The sequence below is a fragment of the Colossoma macropomum genome, unplaced genomic scaffold, assembly GCF_904425465.1.
Source record: "Colossoma macropomum unplaced genomic scaffold, Colossoma_macropomum, whole genome shotgun sequence".
Classification (NCBI taxonomy): Eukaryota; Metazoa; Chordata; class Actinopteri; order Characiformes; family Serrasalmidae; genus Colossoma; species Colossoma macropomum.
The window spans coordinates 9,400,378-9,425,610 of NW_023494809.1; the positions used below are offsets into that span (position 1 = coordinate 9,400,378).

General features: G+C 38.8%; 1 protein-coding gene across 1 annotated transcript in view; it reads left to right on the forward strand.

The window, feature by feature from the left end:
* The window catches only part of col28a1b (collagen, type XXVIII, alpha 1b), a 34,798-nt gene that overhangs the window by 6,426 nt on the left and 3,139 nt on the right, over positions 1 to 25,233 (forward strand). The window contains 30 exon segments of the mRNA XM_036558561.1: positions 128 to 148; positions 260 to 319; positions 411 to 464; positions 2,022 to 2,066; positions 2,153 to 2,179; positions 3,890 to 3,934; positions 4,019 to 4,063; positions 7,828 to 7,881; positions 8,565 to 8,633; positions 9,675 to 9,743; positions 10,828 to 10,896; positions 11,149 to 11,217; positions 12,227 to 12,295; positions 12,827 to 12,895; positions 13,000 to 13,068; positions 13,462 to 13,533; positions 13,816 to 13,884; positions 14,003 to 14,074; positions 14,213 to 14,236; positions 14,238 to 14,282; positions 15,631 to 15,699; positions 16,737 to 16,805; positions 16,963 to 17,031; positions 17,577 to 17,645; positions 18,914 to 18,982; positions 20,783 to 20,851; positions 20,932 to 21,012; positions 21,601 to 21,636; positions 21,743 to 21,779; positions 22,169 to 22,723. Of these exon segments, the coding sequence (XP_036414454.1) occupies positions 128 to 148; positions 260 to 319; positions 411 to 464; positions 2,022 to 2,066; positions 2,153 to 2,179; positions 3,890 to 3,934; positions 4,019 to 4,063; positions 7,828 to 7,881; positions 8,565 to 8,633; positions 9,675 to 9,743; positions 10,828 to 10,896; positions 11,149 to 11,217; positions 12,227 to 12,295; positions 12,827 to 12,895; positions 13,000 to 13,068; positions 13,462 to 13,533; positions 13,816 to 13,884; positions 14,003 to 14,074; positions 14,213 to 14,236; positions 14,238 to 14,282; positions 15,631 to 15,699; positions 16,737 to 16,805; positions 16,963 to 17,031; positions 17,577 to 17,645; positions 18,914 to 18,982; positions 20,783 to 20,851; positions 20,932 to 21,012; positions 21,601 to 21,636; positions 21,743 to 21,779; positions 22,169 to 22,723 (2,239 nt within the window).

A 25,233-nucleotide genomic window follows, 5' to 3' on the forward strand; every position in this document is an offset into this window, starting at 1 on the left:
GATCTGAATAAAATATTGCATTATGTTTTGCATTAGAAACAAAAACAGTCCTGGGCAGAAGTTTGGACTCGTGATGGAGTAGAAAAAGTACCAAAATATATATTAATCGTTGTCTCCTTTTTTTCAGAAAACAGTCGCAAATAATGAAGTAAGTATTTTAAAGTATAACGTCCCATGTGATATAAGAACAAAATAAAATTATACAGCATCGCTTGCTAATTGCCGCTGTCACAGTCTGTTTTCTGACGTCATGTTCCAGTGTCCACGACTCCAAACATGTTTGTGTGAGAAAGGAGACAGAGGACCTCCGGGAAGCCCTGTGAGTCATCAAAGTTGTGGTCATTTCTGTACAGCAGAATGATGACCAAAGCTGCTCTTGACAAAATCTTGTTTGTTTGTGTCTTGTGCAGGGTAAAAAAGGAGATCCGGGTTATGAAGGACTGCCTGGTATAAAAGGGGCAAGGGTGAGCCGGAAAAAATGAGCATAACATTGAAATATTAGTATATTTCAGGAGGTTACTTCATCTTTTTGTGCTTCTAAGTCACATATAAATCATTCTAGTTATTAATCTGGCGGCAAATATTTGAATGACCAATGACATCATTCAACAGATGTAGGGGTGTGTTTTATGTGCAATGATGTGACGATATTCATATTCATATAAAGTATTCATATTCGTATAAAGTGGATGGTGTCCTAAATTCTGGAGGAACTGCTACAATATAAGTCAAAAGTTTGGGCGCCCCTGGTCAAATTAAACGTTTTGTTGATTTTCTAAGAAAAAAAAAAGTGAACACATCCTTTACAGAAGTGCAATTCAGTTCAATTTAACTCTGTCATTCTACATATACAAATGTACTGACATAAACCCCTTAGTTTTGTTTATGCTGTGAACCTGGTACAGTCGTAAAATCATGAAGATCTGCCAGCTGTATGTCATTACATAGCAGTGTTTTATGCAGAAACCTTGTAAGTTGTTTCACAAGCAGCCTTGCATTGACCAATTAGCTGCTAGCATGTTGCTAATTTCTGTTGTTTGTAGCAAGCTAGTAATACCATTTGATGCCAATTCTAGCATAACACAAGCATGTGAAGCTTGTAATGCATGTAAGATATTCTGTATTCTATATGCAGTTTTACTGAGACTCTTCTAGAAAGGTCTAAATTTGAAGCCTGCTTTTGAATATTATTGGAGTAGCCTGTTAGCCAATTAGCTACCTGCTGACCATCTAGTGAAGGCAGAATATAGTTCGGTTACAGAGAATATAAAGTGTAAACCAGTTAAATAGAGCCTGCAGTAGCAACCAGTGATGTTCAAGTGGCAAGTCTTCATTTAGTTGCATTTAGTACACAAGGATTTCAGCTATAACAGGTTTTTTTCTGACATCATTCCACGTTGAAAGGTAACTCTGTTGTCAGATTAACAAAGAAGCTGTTGTCTCTCTGTGTGTGAAGCGTTGTGAATCTGCATTGAGCTGCTAGTTAGCAATGTGGAGTCAAAACAGTTCACACCTCTCCACAAAGATGACCATAAAAAAGCCACAATAAAAAAGCTAGTAAATCAGTCCTGACTGCTAGCCTAGCCATTGATCCACAGGCTAATAAACTAAGCTAGCGTTAATATTTTACCTCAGTCGTCAAACAAAATGGTAAAGAGAGCAGCAATTCTGTCTATTTTCAGCACAAAATGGACACAAGGACAGTTTTACCCAGAACTGAGAGAAAGAATAGATTTTGTTTTGCATTTACCAGCTAATGAAGAAACAGCCCACTCCTAAAAATCCACCCCATACAGTTGTAGTGTTTCAAAGGTTAATCATATCAGAACAGAGTTTTGGTATTGTAGAATTCAAACTGGAAAACCTCCCTTTATATTATTGCGGCACTGCTGTACGATGCGAATAATGCTTACAGCAGATGAAAGGACTTTGGCCAGAGAGTCCATTTAACGGACTTAGTTTTAAGACATTGCACCAGAGCGAGACTTAAATCCTTTAATGAAATTCATCTTTATCTTTAGGGAGAACCTGGAGCTCCTGGCGAACCAGGAGTGGAGGGACCTAAGGTAAATCACAGATCCACTTTTAATGTCACTGACCTCATATGCTGCTGTCTCTGCACACACCCTTGTTTATGTGTTTTTATCCACAGGGATGGCCTGGGTTTAAGGGTGATAAGGTAAGAGTTTCTACTCAATAAGTAAGCGCTGTTTCTTCCTTGTAGATCTATGTGCTTCTCGTGTGCTTAAAGGAGGACTTCACTACTCTTTCATCTGACATCTTTTTCTCTTGGAAGACATTTTTAGTATACTTAATCTATCTGGAAACAAATGGAGCAAAGATAGGTCAAACTGCACTATCAACTACTTGACAAGCCCATGTTTTTTGTTGCTAACTCATTAACAGCTAGCTAGCTAACCAGCTTAAAGTACTATGAGGAGAACTGCGACTCTTCGAGGTTTGTTAGATGCGGGGGGCATCTAGTCCATCAAGTCCAAAATAAACAGGTTTTTATGGGGCATTTGTGCAAAAACATAGTTTGTAAATAATTTCAGAACACTTTTTAACTTTAATGTCTTTAAGTAACAGTGTCTTATGTGCTTTCATGACATCAGTGAGCGTGAACCACTTCATTTAGCCAATAAGCTCAACAGCTGACCAACCAATCAGTGCTCATTAGCAGTAATGCTAACCAGTCAGCACTCAGTAGTAGTAATGCCCACCAATCAGCACCCAGTAGCAGTAATACCAACCAATCAGCACTCAGTAGTAGTAATGCCAACCAATCAGCATTTAGTAGCAGTAAGGCTAACCAATCAGCTCTCAATAGAAGTAATGCCAGCCAGTCAGCACTCAGTAGCAGTAATGCCAACCAATCAGCACTCAGAAGCAGGAATGCTAACGGATGAGCACTCAGTAGCAGTAACGGTAACCAATCAGTTTTCAGTAGCAGTAATGCCAACCAATCACCACACAGTAGCATTGATACCAACCAATCAGTAGCAGCAAAGCTAACTAATCAGCACTCAGTAGCAGTAATGCTAACCAATCAGCACTTAGTAGCAGCAAAGCTAACCAATCAGCACTCAGTAGCAGTAATGCTAACCAATCAGCACTCAGTAGCAGCAGGTTCCAGGTTGGGAGTGGGACGAAGCATGCATGAAGCAAAATCGTGCAAATTAATGAATGGTCTGAATAAAGTAGAACAATCTTTGAATCATATATATAAACAGTGTAAATTGATAACAGTAAACAATTAAAATGAAGGAAGTCATTCTAAAGAGTTGCGAAGCAACCGTTCACATGAACAACACACAAATTTTTGTAGCTTACAGAGATGGTGGAGCCTTCAGTCTGATGGCCACAGCTGCCCAGCAAAACAACAAAAATGACTGCCGTGTTATTTCAGCAGAGAATAATGGATTTATGAATAGACTAAGTCGGATATTGGATGTCAGTTTGCCTTGCCGGAGCTGTGGGGGCAGGACAAAACGTTTTGGTTGCGTCGGGAGCAGGACAAATAATTCCGATTTTCTGCAGAAGTGGCTGCGGGACTGAAAAAACAGTCCTGCGCGGACCTGTACAACATAACATTTTGTACATATTTTACACAAGCAGCCACTGTCTGTCAAGGGCCAAACTTAAAGCTAAAAAGCAGCACTATAGAAGGTTCAAGATGAAACCAGAACATGTGGTAGTCTTTTGGTTCCACTTGCTTGACACCAGAAAGCATAATCATGAACCTTAAGATACAACATTTTTATCTTTTTCCTGCCAAGTTCTCCTCACTCAAAACATTTGTGTCTCGAGTTGGTGAAGTCCCCATTAAGCATAAGTGTTCAGAAATGTGTAAGTTATGCAGTCATGGAAGCTCTGAGTTGTGTTTTAGGGTGACAGAGGAGAATGTGGAGCTCCGGGAGAAAAAGGAGAGAAGGTATGTGTCTCTATACTATGTCAAAGGCCATAATTCAAAATTATGTTCTGGTAGATCACTGAGGCAAGATACTGTGTTTTGCAGGGACTTGAAGGACCTCCAGGACCACGAGGCACCAAAGGAGAACAGGCACAGTATACTCTAAAATTGTCACTAAGCAATTTTCTTTCCTGGCACTGGTGTGGTTGTTTGGCGTCAGGTTGTATGGCATTATATGGTATTCATGGTTACTACTATCAGTATGGGATCGTTCAGTGAGTTGTGTTATTTTTATTCAACAAACATAGCATTTATAACTCTTGCTACTCTACATGAGTCTCTGTATAATAAATTGGTGACCACTGGTTGGTATTATGCTACAGCTGATATACCAACAATAGTTAATTAAACATGGTAATCACTCTCATTCTCCACCCTGCACTTATGGAATGTGAGTGGAGGATCACTCTTAATCCTGTGCCAATGAGCATATTAAAGCAGGGAATCCAAGCTTGCAGGATATTATTCTTTTTCCGAGGCAGACTTTGTGCGCTTGGATTAATGTCGGGACAGTTTGCCGTAGCCTGGTCCTGCTTTGACCCTGGAGAGTTGGGGTCCTGAGGCATCAGCAAAGAGGCCTCTGATTTCTTTCGACTGAGATACACTGTTCTGTTCTTTTTGTTGCCTATAAACTATAAATATTCACTTTATGATATTTATTGCCATGTTGTTAACATCAGCTGATGATTAATTTCCTTCAGATGGCGGAAAAATGTAAAAAAAAAACAAAAAAACTTTTTTACCCATAAGAATGTTTTATTCATTGTTTTTCCAAAGAATTAAGGATGCACAAATATGAGAATTGCAGGTCAATGCTGATATCCGATACATTTATACAATGTAGAAATGGGGACTACCTATATTACAAATAAAGCATTTGTTTCTATTGTGTTATAAATGCAGTAAAATGCAGAGATTTTACCGCGGTAACATAGCATCGACTAAACATTCAACATCTGACGGATACTGATCATTTTGAATCAGATGAATTGGGTCCAATATCATTATGCAATCTCAATTAGACTATATTTGGCAGTTTTTCCTTTTTTGACGGATCAAATTAATATATTTAGTCATAAATAGCATGCTTTCATTTCCTGAACTGACTGAATTGGCACCTGTATTATACAAACCTGGGTGGAAATATCAGAGAGGCCTAATATGAAGCTGATCAGTAAGCAGTCTAACTTTAGGTTCCACTTGAAGGTATCTATCTATCTATCTATCTATCTATCTATCTATCTATCTATCTATCTATCTATCCTTCTATCTTTTGTCCAGCAGTCGCCAAACTGCATGTACTCCCTCAGGGCAGGTCCTCAAGCTCTAATCCACAGCCATACTGACCTGCACTCCTCCATGTGTTGTTTTTTCATCTCTCAGTTCTTCCATAGACCACCATTCATTTTCAACAACACCTAGCAACAACTTGGCAACCGCCTAACCACCACTCAGTAAACGGCTCATACATCAAGGCAACCTCCTAGCAACACCTTAGCAACCAACCCCTATACCATAGCAACTGCCTAGCAACACATTAGCAACAACCTGGGAGACCTTGGCAACTGCCTAGCAACACCTTATCAACCACCTAGCAACACCTCAGCAACCCTCTAACAACACCATACCAACCACCTGGTATACCTTAGCAACCACCTAGCAATATGTTAGCAACCACCCGATACACCTTGGCAACCTTCTTGTAACACATTAACAACTGCCTAGCAACACCTTAGCAACCACCTAGGTACTACATAGAAACACCTTAGCAACCGCCCCCTATTCCTCTATCACTTTATCACTCTACAACTCTCCTTCTATCTATCTATCTTGAATGTCTTTCTTATCTTTAATTTTTTCTTTTTCTATTGCTCATTTTTTGCTTTTTGCATTGCAAGCACTGGTATTTCCCTACAGGAAATGCATATCTAGTTATTTTTGACTTTCTGTTTTGAAACGCATTTCGTCTGGTGGGATGAGCTGAACTTTATTTCTGTGCTGGGTGCATTTGGATCTATGTGATACTATGAAATCCCTGTTTAATTTCACTGAGCGCAGGTCGTTTGGGAATTGTACGATTTTGAGCATAACATCTTAGCTGTGTGCAGTACATCAAAGAATGGGTGTGCCATTTCCGCTACAGCACACACATAAACCACAGCAGACAGAAGCCACAGCACAAGAATCACAAAGTAAATAGTACCCTCAGTAAAGCAGAGATTACTCAACCAAAGACTTTCAATTTGTGTTTTTAACAGTCGTTTGGAAAAGAAAACTCTCACATTATTATTTAGGCAAAACTCACTATTTGATAGTGTGATATATCCAAAATTGTAGGAAAAAGCAGTTTTCAACATTGCTTTTCTAAAATGTTTTGTTTTATTATTTATTTCCTTCAAGTCAAGAATAATGTGACATACACTATATGGACAAAAGTATTGGGACACCTATGTAAAACACTGACAGGAGCTTTTATGACATCCCATTCTAAATCCATAGGCATTAATATGGAGTTGGTTCCACAGCTTCCACTTTCTACAAGCTTTCTACAAGATTTTAGAGTGTATCTTTGTGAATTTTTGCCCATTCATCCTGGAGAGCATTTGTGAGGTCAGACACTGATGTTGGACGAGAGGGCCTGGCTCGCAATCTCCATTCTAGTTCATCCCAAAGGTATTTGATGGGGTTTGAGGTCAGGGTTCTGTGCAGGCCAGTCAAGTTCCTTCACACCAAACTCACCCAGCCAGGCCCTTTATGGACCTTGCTTTGTGCACTGGGGCTGTCAGTCATGCTGGAACAGGAAAAGGGGTTTCCCTAAACTGTTCCCACAAAGTTGGAAGTATACAATTGTCCAAAATGTCTTGGTCTGCTGAAGCATTAAGATTTAACTTCACTGGAACTAAGGGGCCTAGGCTTCGTGGCTAAGATGTTGTTGGTCCCAGAGACTTCCATTTCACAATAATAGCACTTACAGTTGGCTGGGGCAGATCCAGCAGGACAGAAATTTCACAAACTGACTTGTGGCAGAGGTGGCATCCTATGACAGTGGCATGTTTAAAGTCACTGAGCCTATCAGTACGACCCATTCTACTGCCAGTGTTTGTCTATCGAGACTGCAAGGCTATGTACTTTGTCCACCTCTTAGCAATGTGTGTGGCTGAAACACCTAGGAGGGATGTCCTAATATTTTTGTCCATATAGTGTAGCAGGCATTTACAAGTGTTTTTATTCATCAATAATAAATACATGCGTTTGAAAAACTTCTCTCTGAACACAAATAATGGCAGCCATGTTAGCACCAAAAATAAGATGTAGAGCCATTTCACAGTTTCTACAACAGATGTCAGAAAAGTGATTTAAAATCACTGTACACCAAGAACCTCTCCACCACAGGTTTGACACCTCTTGAAAACACAACATCCTGCTCAATACACAGAATACAGCAGAACAACAGAAGCAGAAAGGAAAGTCACCACTAGCATGCTAACACCATCTGTAGATCAGCTTTTGAAGTGACAATAATTCATAAACAACAGCCAAAGCACAAAGTACAACTAAAAAACAAAAAAAAAATCATTCATTGCCTTGGATGTCCTGTTTTTGGGGACATTGGATTTTGTAGAAACATATTATAACATACGGTAATAATATTAGTAAGTTTATTTTGTGTAAACCATTTTGATTTATTGTCAGCTCAGTTTTGCACTTTTATGTCCTATTTTGCATTGCAGTTTTTATGTTCAGTACATTTATTCAAAAGCATCTCAAGTGTCGAGTTTCGGTTGCAGTTTCAGATGGAAATTTCCATTTCGGGGCATCAATAATGTGAATTTCTCTTTTTTTTTTTGGTACAGGGACTCCAAGGGCCACCAGGGGACCAAGGACCAGAGGGCCAGGCAGGTCCCAAAGTAAGAACTGTTTGCTCCTTTTTCTCTTTACTGAAGGTTGTAAAGGATGCATGTCTCCCTGAAAGAAAAAACAAACATAGACACAATATTGCTTTTATCACGCTGTCTGTTAGCCAGGCTGGCAATAGAATGGTCTTTCCCATGTTATGTGTGGGCAAGAGCAATTTAACAAAGAATACTCTCAGAACTTAACAGATGCATCAGGAAGAATGAAGTGTGGGAAGAAAGACAGCTTTATTCTTGCTAAATGTCAAATGCTTTATTCAGACGCGCTTCATGTACCAAAGCAACAACATCAAATCACAATCTGTCACAGGCGGGGGGGGATTCCACTCTGTCGCTGACATGTAGCTGAATTGTAGACCACTGACAGATATAGCAACACAGCTTGCTCACAAGTGTAGCATATTTGGCAGATGTGCAGTAACAGCTAAGCAACCTCCAGAACTGCAAGTTTGCTTTCCAGCAATATGAACACCCTTGTAATTCCGTGAGACTGAGATAACTCAATAAATTGCATGAAACAGTAAACTAAATAAAGCTTTTGCACTTTATTAGAAACAGCATGGGTTTCTGATAAAGTGGCCTGTGAATGTACAATAGCTTGCTGAATTTTAGTGGGTGATACATTGCAGAAGGTTTAGCTGCTAATTATAATTAGCTCACATTTAATTTGCTTGTAGGGTGACCGCGGACTTACTGGTGCGACTGGACCTCAAGGGGACATAGGCATTGGATTCCCTGGTCCTAAGGTGAACCACCACTGCACTTAAGGAATTATCTATTTTTAACAAACATCTGAGCTTTAATATGTGCTGTTAGCATGCTGCGCTGTAGGCCCAAAAATGAAGGCTTTCAAGTTATATATCATCTACAAAAGTATGTGATACTCTACATTATACATAACCCACACATGCCTAGAGAAGCATTCTACCAAATTCTGAAAAATAACCTCATATTTCACCGATATGGTCCAATGTGCAGTGTTCTCTTTTGGCATCAAGGGGATTATCTATGCAAAACGCAGAGAAGCATGTATCCTAGAACAGTGGCCAATGAAACATTTGAACCCCTTATGCAGTTGACCAAAATAATTGAACGGCACGTCTCTCAGCCAATCACCACCATTTCTAAACACTACTTCCTCCAGCAAGTGAAGGAAAAACTCCATCAAACCTCAGCAGTTAACTATGTGGGACTTGGCATAATTTTGCAAACTACTGCTTGAGGGCTTTGTGGATTTGGCACAATAAAATGGCCTACTTCAGTAAATTTGTCACAGGACACTTCAAATGTGTCTGCACCTACACTCTTAAAAATAAAGGTGACAAATGCAACCAAAAAGTGTTCTTTGGGAGTCACAGAAGAACCTTTATTTGGTTCCCTAAAGAACCTTTCAATCAAAAGCAGTGGCTTTTAAACCCGTTCTTAGTGACCCTTCAGATGGTCCGTCTTTTGCTCAAACCCAACTCACAAAGGGTGTAGATCATAGGTATAGAACAAAAATGTGGACCATTCAAGTGTCCCTGAGGACAGGTTTGAGAACCACCGCTTTAAATAACAACTTTTTTAAAATGTGTGATGGACCTTTTTAAAGATTCTCAGTATAATGTAGTGGTTGTAGACCAATTAAAGTTTTTTTTTAACCTAGAAACATGTGTTGAAGCCAAGAACCATTTAGCAACCTTTAATTTTTTTAAGGATTTTTTTTGCAGTTTTAATGCAAAAAATCTTGTAAACATCCTTCACTGTCCTTCAATTTTCCACATCTGACACACTCTGTATTGTTCTAGGGGGACAAGGGAAACCAGGGACGGCCAGGTCCAGTTGGCCCACTTGGAGTTGGGGAACCAGGCCTACCTGTAAGTGGATATAACTAGGGATGTGCAAGGGTACTCGAGTACTCAGTTTACCAGGGAAGAAGGTTTTTCTCATATTTGCGAGTATGTTATGTTATATTTTGCTACTTCAAAACAAGAGTGTGCGAACATGAGTCTGAGAAGGCAAAGATAGTTTGGCTTTATTGCTAACCAGGCTAGGCTAGGTCCAGAAACAATGAATATATATTTCTGACAAATAACAACATGTCAGCACTGAGGAGAAATTACCTCCCATAGAAGACTATGAGTCTTCATTAGCATCCAACGTGGCACTTGTTAGCTGAATTAGCTCATCTGAAGATGCAGCCTCTGTTACTCAACTAAGGCTAGCTGCTCTAGCGGACGTTAGCTAGGTCCAGAAGCAATGCAAATGTGTTTTCTGGCAAATAACATGTTGACACATTGTCCACTGAGGAGAAAATACCTTGTGTAAGAGACAATGAGTCCTCATCAGCATCCAACATGACACTTGTTACCTATGTTAGCTGAATTAGCTCATCTGAAGATGCAGCCTCTGCTACTCAACTAACCTAGGCTAGCTACTCTAGCGGATGTTAGCTAGGTCCAGAAACAATGAAAAAATTTCTCTGGCAAATAAAATGTTGGCACATTCTCCACTGAGGAGAAAATACCTCATGTAGGAGACGCTAAGTCCTCATCAGCATCCAACATGACATTTGTTAGCTTGGTTAGCACATTAGCTTATCTGAAGAAGTAGCCTCTGTAACTCATCCAGCACAAAATCAATTCTCCTCAGCTATTTCTGAATAATAAAACATGTTCCTCTATATGCTGCTAAATTTCATGCAACACCAGTGCTGTCAGCTAAAACGATAAGCCGACAGTCTTGTGTTACTTTGGGCCAAAGTCATTTTTGGTTTTCTGCCTTGTGGTTTACTGGATATCCATTCATGAACTCAAATTTGGTCAGATTGCACATCCCTAGTAATAACGGTGTGGTGAAATGGCAAAGATGACCAGTGTACCTGTAGATGAGCTATAGTCTATAACTACATGTACATGGTGTATCAACCATGCATAAAGTTGTAATTATCAATTAATCAAGGGACCACCAGGGCCTCCAGGACCACTGGGAATCCCTGGCCCACCAGGAGAGGGACTACCCGGGCCAAAGGTGAGTAATTTTAGATACACCCACACTCTCCCTCTTGTAATACACAAGCCTGTAGATGACCTATGAGTATTTTTTATGGGCTCTACAATTACTAACGCTGAAAAACTGTATGGACTGATCATTTACAGTGTTCTTTTGAGTACACACTCAATCCCTTCTACCACACACCACATCTATGTTCTGAAAATCTACATAACTACTATGTGTTTTAAAAATTAAATCAGAACCTGCCTTTACATTTCATACATACAGGGGGATCAAGGCTATAATGGATCCACAGGAGCACAAGGACTTCCAGGAGTTGGCCTCAAGGGTGAAAAGGTAGAGCATAATGAAAATTAGGTTGTCTGTCTTCACATATTAACGTCACAAGCCCCTCAGACCCTCAGAAGACACGTCCTTCACCAAGTTTTGACTGAGGTTCTCGTAGAATAATTTTGCAAAGCGCTTGCAATCTTCAGATTCATCCACTCAGGGAAGGGGACCAAATCACAACTGACATTATAAAATGTTTATCTGCACATTGCATGCAATTACACACTTTTACACACAAGGTCTCCAAATCCCCAAAGCTACATTAGATCACTTGTTAGGTCGTAACTCATGGGAAGTAATAGTAAGTAGGGATGCACAGATGAAGCATTTTTATAGCTGATTCTGTTTACAGTTTCAATACAGGCCAAGTGTTTTTTTTAATGTATGAAACGAATAGTACATTTCCAGTACTTCCTTTTAGCAAAGGTCACAATATAAATAACATTATTTGCTCTTTATTGAGCCAAACTGGCTTTAAATTCTTAAATGCCAATTCCGTTGCCTAATTAAATAACATGAATCTAATAAAGTACTACCTCGAAAGAAGGATGCAAATGGATATTCAGCACTATGAGTCATTTGCCCCACATTATTTACATCATTAAATTGCAACACAGATCAGCAAAAATAATACATCATAAACCATTTGAAGCAAAAGTCTGCCAATTTGAACTGGGTTAAGTGGATTAGAGTTAAACAGAGTAATATGACCTCTGAGAGAATCCTTAGTAGATGAAAGGCTTGATCCAAAGACCTACTCGTTATAATTCAAACTGCACTCCATCTATTTGACAGGGGTTGAGGCAAGTGTGATTATTTCAGCATGCAGTTTGCACAATGCTAACTGTTGCTTATAAGCTTGAATTACTACATTAGCCTTATTGCTCCAGTGCAAAACTAAGTTCAGTCACCAAGCATGTCTTGGCTGAGGAGAAAACTGTATACATAAGATGTTTCACTAACCCATCACTTTAAAGTATTCGATGTTACTTCTTTAATTTGTGTGCATCCACAGGGGAACATAGGGCCTCCAGGGCCTCCTGGTCCAGTGGGGGCTCCTGGATTGGGAATTCAAGGAGAAAAGGTTTGTAATTATAGGGTATAATGTAGAATGCTGCCATACCATGACATGTTGACGGTTATCTTATGAGAACTGAGGCACAGCATGTACAAATATATAAAATACAGTTGTATGCAAAAGTTCGACCCTGGTCAAATGATGTTGTCATTGATTTTGTGAAATTAATGTAAATGTATGTATCCTGTACAGAGGACATACATGATTTCTGTTTATTCATTCAATTTAACATACTGGGACAAAAAATTAAACATAAAATGTGGCCTGTGCAAAAGTTAAGGCACATTTTATATTTTATGTTTTCTTTTTTTGTTATATTCATTAAAATCTTTGAAATTTTTCACCAAAATTTGTCAAAAAATGCCATATATAAGTTTAAGTTTGTTCCCTGTAGAGAATGTGTTAGCTTATTTTCACTTGGAAAATCAGCAGAACATGTCATCTGAACTTTTGCCTATGACTCTATATCATATGAAAATATGTGATGTCTTAGCCAATTATGCCTCAAGTTTTACATTCTGCTATCTACATCTGTAGGGAATCCAGGGACCTATGGGCACTCCCGGTCCAAGAGGTGTCCAAGGGATAGGAATCACTGGTGAGAAGGTAAGATAATTGTTTGTTTACTTCACTGAAGAATGAAGAATCTGAAACAGTGCAATTCATCAGAAGACTCCAGAAGAAATACAAGTTTTCTGTTTTGTTCTCAGGGAGTCCGTGGCTTCCCTGGAGAACGTGGACCACCTGGAGAGAAAGGTGTCGGAGAGCCAGGGCCCAAGGTAAGAGCAATGATTTTTCACAGGTTGTACTGGAAAGATAATTGAAAACTGTACTAAGATTGTACAACATGGAGTTTTGGGTTGACTGGTATAATGTTTACCTCAGTAGTTCATTTTTATAAAACCACTGTATACATTATTTTGGAACTGGGAATAGTAGAAGAAAAGTAATGGGGTAGAATGTAAAATATTTCATTCAAATTGTTATGAAGTAAAAGTTAAATATTTGCATTTGAAGATGCTTTAAAATACCAATCCTGGAAAAAAAAACTTAAAAAAAATCTAATGAGTAAGAGCCTGCAAGCTTTTACTGTCCAGCCATTTTTAGAATTGTAAGAAATTGAATAAATTGTTAAAAATAAATATATATGGACATTCCACTCTGTGATGTAGGGCGATCCTGGCTTTCAAGGTAAACCGGGCGAGCCAGGTGCTCCAGGAGAAGACGGACCCATGGGCCCAAAGGTTGGCATGTTCACTTGATGAATTTTTAACCAAGATGTTTCAGCACCACTCAAAAAACGTTTGGCGTTCCAGATTGGCACAACTGTCTAAAGGGTTCGCCCTATTACACCCAAGCTTGTTCAGCTGTCCAATAATATAGTTAGTGGGTTGGACTTGGTAGCAGCTAAACTAAGGAGAAAACTGGGAAAAAGTTAATATATAAATAAAAAATACCAATAAAAGAAAACAAAACAATAATACATTTGGCACAGACACATATACACTGTAATCTTGTCTATCTAGGGTGACATAGGCTTTCCTGGGCCTAGAGGACAAGATGGACCACCTGGTAAAGGTCTTCCTGGAGAGAAGGTATATATGAGGTCCTGCCTAATAGAGGTCAAGTAGATAGAAAATAAATAACTAATATTTCTGTCAGATGGAATTTGTGCATCACAATATTCTCTCATAACGTGCTTTATTCTTAAAGGGGGACCGAGGAGAGAAAGGAGCAAGAGGACAACCAGGACCAATGGGACCATCCGGCCCAGCTGGAGAAAAGGTAAAATGATAAACAAAGCAATATGTAGCAATTTAATTGTTATCTAATTAACAGTACTTCTATTTGACTACATGAATAAAATGGAAATCTGAACAGTTTTGTCAGACATCTGCGTGACACATGTTTCTTCTCAAATAGGGAAAACCAGGTGGTTTTGGGCCTCCCTGGAATGATTGGTTCTCCAGGAAGGGGTATACCAGGTGCTAAGGTAACATTAATGAGATTTTGTATGATTCCAAGTTTAGTATTATATGTCAAAATTAAAAGAATCCAAACACAAACGTACCCAGAAAGCGATTATTTTAGCCTTAAGCTCTATTCGAGCTGGATTAGTTTTACTAGAGGGGGTCCGGTGATATTATTTGCAAAGAGATCTGACTGACTGATTCATAAATGACCTCAGACAACCTGGACTGAAAGTCACTTCAGTGTTAAGACTAAAATTAAACAGATACAAACAAACAAACAACAAAAATGAACCCCTAGTTAATAATATAATAGCATTAAACCAGTAAAGTGGGTTTATTTAGCTTAACAAATGTCGCCCAACAGGACAGAAATCGTCTTGTGAGATGTACCTTCAGATATTACATTCTTCTTCTAATTAGCCCATCACCAAAAATGTTGTACGTTGTAAGTCCTGTTTTGAACTTGGAGAAAGGAACTATGCCAAGAGCTCCATTTTAGCGGTTAGCGTTGTCTCCTGGTTGCCAAAAAACAGAGATTTGTTATAACATTACTGTATGGTTGATTTGAACTGAAGGAGCTCCGAGTCTGCTATGTCAGCCTCTCAGGTACAGTTTTAGAATGGTTTAAATCATATTTTGGTAAAGGACAATTTATGGTTTTACTTGGAAATCATTCATCAAAAAGATTTGGCATTTCTTGTGGAGTCCCTCAAGGTTCAGTTTTTTACCCCAGAATTATTACTTAACAGATTGTATAAACTACTGACATGGCAGAGAGTTTTTGGATTAAAGTCACAAATCCATTTTGCCTGTTGTTTGCTTGTTGAACTGCTAGGCCTTAGCCCTGAAGTGCAGTTCTTACAAGCACAGACAAAAAGACAAACTAAGATATATCTGGCCAAATTCTGAGTTGAATTGTAAGACAGTCTAATATTTGTTTGTTTAGCTAGCTACCTCAGCTATGGTTAGCTAGCTAGGCTCATATGTATCATGTTAGCTAGGTTACCTGTTACCTCAGAGATATAGTAGTTACCGTCAAATGGCTCACAGGGCCTTTTTACCTCCACGTTCTCTTAGCTGCTGACTGATTTACCCTGTTTCCACGCTATGTGTGGCACAATGAGCAAAATGGCAGCCATGTGAACTGGTTCTGATCATTAAGGAACAGTGTTCAAGGGGGCTAACAAAGTATATGAGCAAAAGATGGACCACAGTGTGTTACTGTAGACTTACTAAGTGCACCTATATGGTAAGTGGAGCTGATAAAATGGAAATTGAGTGTAGAATCAAGGAGGGGGTTTAATGTTACGGCTGATTGGTGTATAAGCCTTAGTTAGTTTGGTTCAGATATATATGTCTATTTCATAGGGGGATCCTGGACAACCCGGACTACCAGGACCTGTTGGGGAAAGAGGAGTCGGGATACCTGGACCCAAGGTTAAATATTGCAAAATCCAGCTGAATACAGTATTTTGCTGTCAATGCTGAATCAAATCAAAGCCCCTGTCTAAAAGGTCATAGCAGTGTACATAATGACCCACCCATTCTCCGGCAGCAAATGCATCCCTTCTGTTGGACAGGCTTTACAGAATGTCAACAGAAATTCTCGTTCATGCTAATTGTAGCGCGTAGCTCAGTTTTTGTAAAACCATGTACATTTACAGTGCATAATTAATTTAAAATTGTGTTTTTAGTGTATTTCCTGTCAAGTAATCAGTGTTTTTAGGCTACGCAGCCATGCCAACAATGCTAGTGGTGTAGGCTAAGATGTCAACTTAGCTAGCTAACAGTGTTCCAATAGCTGAAAGCAGTGAACTTAGCTTAGCTTAGCTTATCAGATGTTTATCTCTAAAAATATCAATAACACAACTTAAAAGCAACATCCAGTCTATCCCAACATTTAACGAACATATAAGATATCATTTAAAACTGAACAAATACACGCATTTTGGAAATGAGTTGCGCATCTGATTCTCTCATTGGGCTGAAAGAGATTTTTGGCAATGTTCTGTAAAGTTCGTCCAAACCGGCAACAGTAGTTACAGTTGTGTGCAAAAGTTTGGGCACCCCTGGTCAAATGATGTTTTGTTGATTTTCTAAGTGAAAACAAGTGAACGCATCCTCTACAGAAACACATTTTAATGCACATTTTAACTACTGAATTTAACTTTTAAAAAAGTGCTTTGTGCAAAAGTTATGGTACTTTTCATATTTTAAATTTCCAATCTGTAAACTCAGCAATAAATAATGACTAAAATAGCCAAAAATGACATATTTAAGTGTGTTCTCTGTGGAAGATGAACTTTTTTTCACTTTGAAAATCAACAAAACATGTCATTTGACCAGGGGTGTTGAAACTATTGCATGTACTTATATAGGTGAAGCACACTGCCGTCGAGGACTACTTAAGTCCTATTTCTATTAAAGATGATAACTCTTTGTCCTGTTCTTGAATCTCTTCTCTTGATCTTAAGGGGGACAAGGGACTGCCTGGACTTATGGGACCACCTGGGCTGAAGGGAGATGGCTACCCTGGACCACCTGTAAATATGTTTCACTTACTATGAACTACTTCAGTGAGGTCCACCAGCCAGCCCACATTTTTGTTCTAAGCTAGCATCTCCAGCTGCAGTAAATACTGCATGTATCGATAGAATCATTCAGTGTTTATTGTGTTGATGTCCCCCATGTAATGCACAGGGACTTCAAGGTCCCCCAGGACTGAGAGGAGAGATGGGGCCAGAGGGGAAAGGCTTACCTGGACCAAAGGTACAAAACAAGTCAGCTGTTTGATAGCTTTTGTCACTTACAGGAGAGGATGAGAGGTGATTTAGCTCTGATATAGTAATGTTTTGTTCATTTTTGTGAGAATTTTTTATGAAAAACAGGTCTGTGCTTTTAGGAGAAATGCATTTACCCTCTACCAAAGTAATAACCTCTATACAGAATTGCTCCTATTGACATAACCATGCTCTGCCAACACATGCTACTGTTGATAGGCAGGACAAGCTTTACAGAATATTGCAGAAAATCTAATGAAATTCAATTCACAAAAGTGATGTTTTTGTCAAAATACATAACCTCACCTAATCTAATCTAACAGTATGGCTTTTCAAACACATATAGAATAAAAATTTGAAATTAATAACACACTCTAAATTTCTGTATTCTTTCTCATTAGGTTGATTTTTTTCAGTATGTGGGTGGAGCATTCTGTCTTTGTAATGTGTCATCAACACGTATTCTTACATGTCAAGATAAATATTCATTTGTTTCATGCTGGCACGTTTTCTTACGGACATTTTCTTTCTCAGGGAGATCGAGGCCCTGCAGGACCGCCTGGGCCAGTTGGACCACCAGGCATTGGACTATTAGGCCCAAAGGTTAGTTATTTCACCATCATTCGAAGTGCAAAATACTGAGGGTCCCTAGTTAATCACTTGGACCCTCTGAAAGCCTCAAGCTACAATCTTTGGGGTTACTAGACACTCAAACACAAGTTCAGACCTTCAAAATGAAAGAAGGCTTTTGTATTTGTTTTTCTTAACTAAAGCTATTTTATTTAATCCATGTAGCCATTTCCAGTATTCTGAGGATTCAAATGAAAAAGAGAAAACAAAATTCTCTCTTTGTTAATTTAGGATTCTCATTAAAAAAGAGAAAAAGAAAATATCCCAAAGGAAAAAAATGACAGCCAAACATTTTGGCTCTGTTGGCATTAGCCTAAGCAACACTGAGAGAGTTGAAAGGATTATTGCAGGGTATTCTGCTCACTGCCGTTATGTAAGTTTGAAACGTGTTTGTAAGCTCATCCTCAACGGGTCAGCATGGGCACTGACTTCTTACTTGACTGAGTTCTTTCTATAGTAGAATTTTTTAACAGCAATTTTTGGGTGGCACAACATGCCATGTGTATAACTGAACATTAAATATCAGCAGAATAGTTGAACATAAGCTTGTTATCTGAAATCAGGTGGAATGATGGCAAACTAAGCTACATTTTTCACCCATGAGTGGACGACTGCAATTTCAGGGCAGTGTATTTTGTGTCTAGAGGCAAGGGGCCAAAAATATATGAAGCTGCCTTGTTCACCATTGTTGCATGACTTGTACTAATAAATCAATTTTTTCATTGATTATTATGACAAAGTACCATCACTGGCCCACAATGGACAACTGGTTTCTCCTTAGTAATGTTCCCGAGGACCACCAGAGGGTGCCTCGTGGCTCATTTGTGGTCTGCGGTCCAGTACTTGAGAAATCCTACTGTAGAGGCTATAGAAGTGTTTGGTGTTTGTTGGCATATTTCATTTGGCATCACATCTGAATTTCATATCTCATTGGCTAAATTGTCTCTCAGTCATTTATACTGATTTTGAATGATCTGAGTGACAACGAAGGGCAAATTGTGTTTGTAATGGGTGTTTTGAAACTGTAGCTCATCTCCTGCCCTCTAGGTGGCTCTAATGCAACATCTATGATGAACATTTTTAGGATTTATAATTTAGTCAAAGGCCTGATTCTCAGGGTTATTAATGCTCTAGAAGTTCTGATACCAGATGCTTCACTGAACTTAAGACATTCCTGCACATAAACAGAGGCCGACCTGTTTACACAGAGAAGAAATTTCAGTACCGTTGTTTTTTTGCAGGGTTCAGTTGGTCAGACTGGTCCACCTGGTCCACCAGGGCTGCCAGGAGAGGGCATCCAAGGGCCAAAGGTAAGAGAAGTTAAGAGTAAACATCTCAGAATGACTTCATCACTTGGTCCAGGGATTTTAAACTAGTGTTATAAATATGAAGTACCACATTAGTTCATTTATGAACTCTTCTACTTAACAAAGCAGGGAATATTAGAGTTAGTCATTATGATGGGGCTCATGGCATAGTTACTGCCTCACCTCACAGGTATTACTGAAGAGCTGTATTAGTGGAATAGTTTGGCAAAAAAAATCGAATGTACACAATTTTCTCCAAACATAGTCAAACAGTCAATACATGTTTAGTATCTAAAGTAAAAAAAAAAATTAAATATGAAGTAAAAAAATTTAAAATATGATAAAACACACATAGTACTTTATAAGTACTTTTTGGTCACCAAATTACCACCGCAAGTCTTAGTTACATGACAGATTTTAGTCAGGTTTTCAATCTAACCATAGTATTGATTCACATTATGAACGACCTTAGGCTCAGTGCTGATGCACAAATTCCTTCTATTCTTGTTTTTTTAGATCTTAGTGCAGCTTTTGCTACCGTTAACCAAAAGATTTTAATCCAGTGTCTTGAATGCTGTGTCAGCCTCTCAGGTATAGTTTTAGAATGGTTTAAATCATATTTTGGTAATAGACAATTTATGATTTTACTTGGAAATCATTTTAGCAAAAAGATTTGGCATTTCTTGTGGAGTCCCCCAAGGTTCAGTTTTAGGGCCTTTGCTTTTCTCTTTGTACATGCTACCTCTCGGTGATGTCATTAGGAATGTATCATTGAGGATAGATTGTAAAGTTCTGCTACTAGTTTTTAAAGCTCTAAATGATCTTAAAGCACCTCTTACATCACAGAGTGTCTGTCTGTTTATGTTCCAGTGTGTGATCTTAGATCTGCAGATACTGACCTTCAGCAAACACCTTCTGTAAAATACAGAAAACATGGAGAGAATCGTTCAGTTATTCTGCTTCTAAACTGTGGAACTTGATTCTACCTTTTATTAGACAGTCAAGCTCAGTGCTCACTTTTAAGAAACATCTAAAAATGTATCTCTTTAACGTAGCGTTTAATTAAAACTCTGTCTCGTGGTGTTTATCTTTTAATTTGATCTTCGTCATTTTCTTGTGATTCTAAATTAATACTTACAATTTCTTGTATAACTGTTTTTATCATCTGTCTGTAAAGCACTTTGAGCTGCCACTGGAATAAAAAAGGGCTATATAAATAAAAATTATAATAATAATAATTATTATTATTATTGTTATTATTATTAAATGGAAAGGAATTTAAACAATGGATCCTGCACCCAATAGTGCCAAATATAGCTAAGAAATAGTCATTTAGGACTCAATAAATGATGCACTATTTGGCTGTGGAGGCTAGAATTTGTAAACTTTCATAGTTAGCACACTATTTAGGGAGTACAGAGCCGTTTAGGATTCAGCCTGGGTTTGATGCAACTTCTGACTGAAACACAAACATTTGAAGCGTTTAATCCATTCAAGTGACAAATGACTTTTATACAGCTGTTTTACAGTTAATCATACCGTAAGTACTTTCATTCAAGTCTGTGATATTAATAGACTTCTGGCTATCTTTTAGCCTGTTAGCTTGCTGACCAGTCTAGTTCTAGTTAAGAACATAAGTCTCCAGCCCCTCAGTTAAACAAAAAACAGGTTTTTACTTCGTCAATATACTCGATGGTCCATGTGAGCAGCATGAGGCGAGAGGGAAATTCTGTACATTTGATTTCTTGCTAAACTATTGCTTTAATTTTTAATACATTTTCATTTTTTGGTTAACCCATCTAGGGAGATCCTGGATACCAGGGGTTACAAGGACCAAGAGGACCCCAAGGAGAGGGTATTCCTGGGCAGAAGGTAAGACTGTTGGGCCTGCGGTGTTGGTTCATAGCCTATTCCTTAAGAAAACCTCAACTTCACCTTGGTACTGTTTGCAGGGGGACCGCGGGTTCACAGGCGAGAGGGGACGGAAGGGGGACAAAGGAGGCCCGGGGGACCCAGGACAGACAGGGCCTGTGGTAAACACCATAGAAAAAACATGTTTATGATTTTTTTGTGAAAAATGATCTTGTTGAAGTTATTTGCATTTAAAGGGACAATGTAGGCAGACGCTAACACAGCTCACAATTGGTAAACTAGCAGAATTTCATTTACCTCTACCTTTTATTCCACCATAGTCAGTATACACTCTGTAGCCAAATGTTTTTGGACACCCCTCTTATGTCACCATCGTACAAGTATGCTAACAAAACCCTAGCAAGCGCTTGTGATAGCATAGCAACGTCCTAACACACTATAACAACCACCTGGGATACTATAGTAACAGCCTAGCAACACCTCGTAGCAATACCAGACCAACTACCTTTTACCATATAAACCCAATTTAAGTCATGAAAAAGGATTAACACCACTTTGCAACTGCTTTAATTGAAATTTTGAAGTGTTAGTCTGTGTCAAGCCAACTTCACAAATTCTCCCTTCTAGTTAATTATGTAACTAACTATGTAGTTGTATGTAGCATTTGAGGAGATCACAGTAGTGATGTTTTTGCTGAATTGATGCTTTAATTTAGTGTTTTGTTTTTTGTTTTTTTTTGCGCTTGGCAGGGTAGGACAGGGCAAAAGGGAGAACCTGGTCTCACTGTAAGTGCTGTCAAGAGACAGTGTCATTTCTACGCTGATGTTTGACCAAATCGTTGATGTCAGATAGGTGCCCTGCCCTTGCTAATTTCCTTCTTGTGTTTTGCAGAGAACAGAAGTTATCAAACTAATCAGATCGGTTTGTGGTGAGTAAATAAAGACAATTTGTTTATCTGCACTTCTTGTCAAAAGTCTGGAGGCTTTTAAAATGTTTGATACATTTCATACGAATATTGATTTGTCAGTTTGCAGTAACTTATATTAAATAGAAAGCTGCTTAGATTTTTCGATTTTTCTGAATAATAGTGTCCTTGCTGTGATGTCGGCGTTCACCAGTAGTCAAATATTCACTTAGTTGCACTACTTGTCAATCATGAAATTGGCTTTTGCAATACTGATATTAAAAAAACAATGAAAATCAAACATTACGTCCAAATAATTACATGTCAGTGTCCCCAAACCTCTGACTGCCAGAGCACTGTGTAAACTGAAACACAGCCTGTTTACCCTAAAACTGGCTGACTGTTGTCCTCAGGTTGTGGGGTAACATGCAGAGTGAAACCCCTGGAGCTGGTTTTCGTGATTGACAGCTCAGAGAGCGTGGGTCCGGACAGCTTTGGCATCATCAAAGACTTTGTGAATGCCCTGATCGACCGTGTGTCGGTCAGTCCGAATATGACCCACGTTGGGGTGGTGCTCTACAGCCATGTTACCATGGTGATCAGCAGCCTGCACCAGCAGTCCACTCGAGAAGAGGTGAAAGCGGCAGTACGCAGGATGGCCTACATGGGTGAGGGGACCTACACAGGGAGTGCCATCCATGAGGCCAATAAGCTGTTCCGCTTGGCCCGTCCTGGGGTCAAGAAAGTGGCGGTGGTGATAACGGATGGACAGGCAGACAAGCGAGACGTAGTCAGACTGGAGGACGCCGTGCAAGACGCCCACTTGGATGGCATTGAGATGTATGTCATCGGGGTGGTCAATCAGAGCGACCCATTCTTCAGAGATTTCAAGAAGGAGCTGGATTCCATAGCCTCTGATCCGGACGAGGAGCATGTCTATGTGATCAGTGACTTCACGACTCTACCTGGTAGGGCTGAAATATTAATCAATATTTTCATGTTGAAATCGCAATTTTGAAGAGTGCAGTTTTCAAATCGCGAGATCTGCAATTTTAATTATATCCAATATTAGCTGAAGGATACAGAATCCGACTCCCCTTCGCATGCAGGCATATGGACACTGCAGATTACACACAGATTAAACTCGCCATTTCAGTTGTTTCTATGTGTAAATCAATAGCGCCTTTGTGCTTGGGTGATGTGCAAGTGATGTGAAGGGGAGTTGGATTCTGCTGGTGAGACGGAATTTGGCACAACATCGGCAAACACAACATTAGAAGAGAATAGACCATGCAGACTTACAAGGCAAAGTAATATTACAGGATTTTATTACAGGAGGTTGCAAACTTTCAAGGCTTATTTGATGTGAGAGGCTGAACAAACTTTTTGCCGTAAGATGAATTATTTCTTTGCATGCCAACCTGAAACGGGACGGAGGTGAGATGACTTTTAGTATCCGAACTCTGTCAAACAAGAATGACACAGATAAAGATACGCCACAATCTTTCATAAGTAACATTGGCAGGGTTGCACTCTGCTGTCGGATTTCCATTGTTTTCCCGTCAGCCGTGAGATTGTCTTGCATCCTTTTATCTCTTTTAGCTCTCGTCAACGAGTAAAAGCCACTCTGAGATTCACTCTTGGCCGATCTGTTGCTCTGTCTCTCTCTTTTTCCCTTCCTCGCTTCCACCGTCAACATCTTCTTCTTGGCTCTTTTGGCAGCCTCTGCCATGATGTCCATTGTGGGAATACCAAGCTACTTCTTATAGCTAGCTGAAGACCCATGGCTGTTGATGTGTTTATAGACAGTAATTGCATTTAAACTACAACTGCAATATTGGTCATAAAAATAGCAATTCGATTCAGGTCCAGTCTAATCTCTGTCCAGTTTATCAGTCTGGTCGCAGTACTGAAAGTGGCCACTGGGGGCCATTTGTCCAATATAGTTCCTATACGATCACTAAATACCATCAAATCCTTGGAAACACAATGTGATAAACACCCAAACTACAAATGTTTTTGCCCTGGAATAGACAAAAAAAGGGAACTCTGAATGTAAATGAAAGTTAATTATATTTACTACTTATATTACTACTTCACATTGAAGTAGTATTGTTTAGATTATAGTTCAAGGCATGAACACTGATTGTCAGTGTGGAGTCCTAGAATGTTGCTAAGGTGTTCCTTGCCTGTTCCTTTGGTATTGGTGGTTGTTAAGGTGGTTGTTAAGGTGTTGTTAGGCTGTTACTATAGTATCCCATATCCCAAAAACCATGTGTGATCAGTACAAGCACAATATTCTCCTATAGGCTCTAGTTGCAGCTTGAAAACTATACTGAATGAAAACGATACAGAATAGTGTAGAATAATAAAATGAAAAACAGTAAATTGGCTTTGTCCAGCCAACTTAATTAAAATGTAAGCCATCCAGCAGGGTATATGTGCAGTCTGAGGGCAAAATGGCAGAGGCTCGGGTCCTCTCTGTGATTCATCCGTGCACATGCCTGTCCTGAAGCAACACAAGCTTAACCCTCTATTACATGAATTATTACTTAAATATGATAAAAAGGTTTTAATATGTTTTTGTTATTTAAAACTGCTTAAATAATCGAAATATTTTTAAAAATCTATATATTTTTTTTAAAGTGGGGTATTTGGTAAATTGTTGCAATGTGCAATCGTAGCACAGCACTATAAAATCTAAAAAAAAGCACCATAAAATCAAAATTTTCTCTAAAAACATCCTTTTATTGAAAACAAGACCAAACAAATTCAACTTATACTTAGTACAATGTACGACCCAATATTTACAAAAATTGGAAATGAATACAATTTCAACTGGAACTTGAAATGTATTGGGATAAGAACATCATAATAAGGATTCCTGGTCATGTGATGTCATAAAGTATTTGTCCTTTTAAATTAAAAGACCCCTTTTCCACAATTAAATAGGAAAACACATTTTATATTACTGATTTTTAGTAAAATTGAGATAAATTGAGACACCATGCAATAGAGAGTTAAAATGAATGATCAAATTTACTCTATTTTCCTCCAAATTCAGCATGTTTGTATTGCTTCTTTCATATTGCACTGGAGCTAAATTGGCTAATGTAGCCAACTAGTAATAGAACTAATCTCAAATGTATTTGTTTATGTGGTTTGCGACAGTAGTTGCAGCCTTTTTGAGGCTTGAACTTTTCTTTTTAACACACTTTTAAGGCTTTTTTATAGATAACAGTATATTATATACAGTACAAAACCACATTAGCAAGTTTCTTAGAGATGAACAACTCATGGAAAGTGTGTGATGAATTAGGCGTGCAGTTAGCACCATGCTAACCTAGCAGCTGTAAACTCCCATTATTGTTCGCTACATAATTTGCAAAATTTGCAAAATTTGCAAACCAAACTATCAGCTTGCCACAGCCAAGTTCTTTGACCAGTGGGATCCCACTGAACATTCACAAGTGTGAAA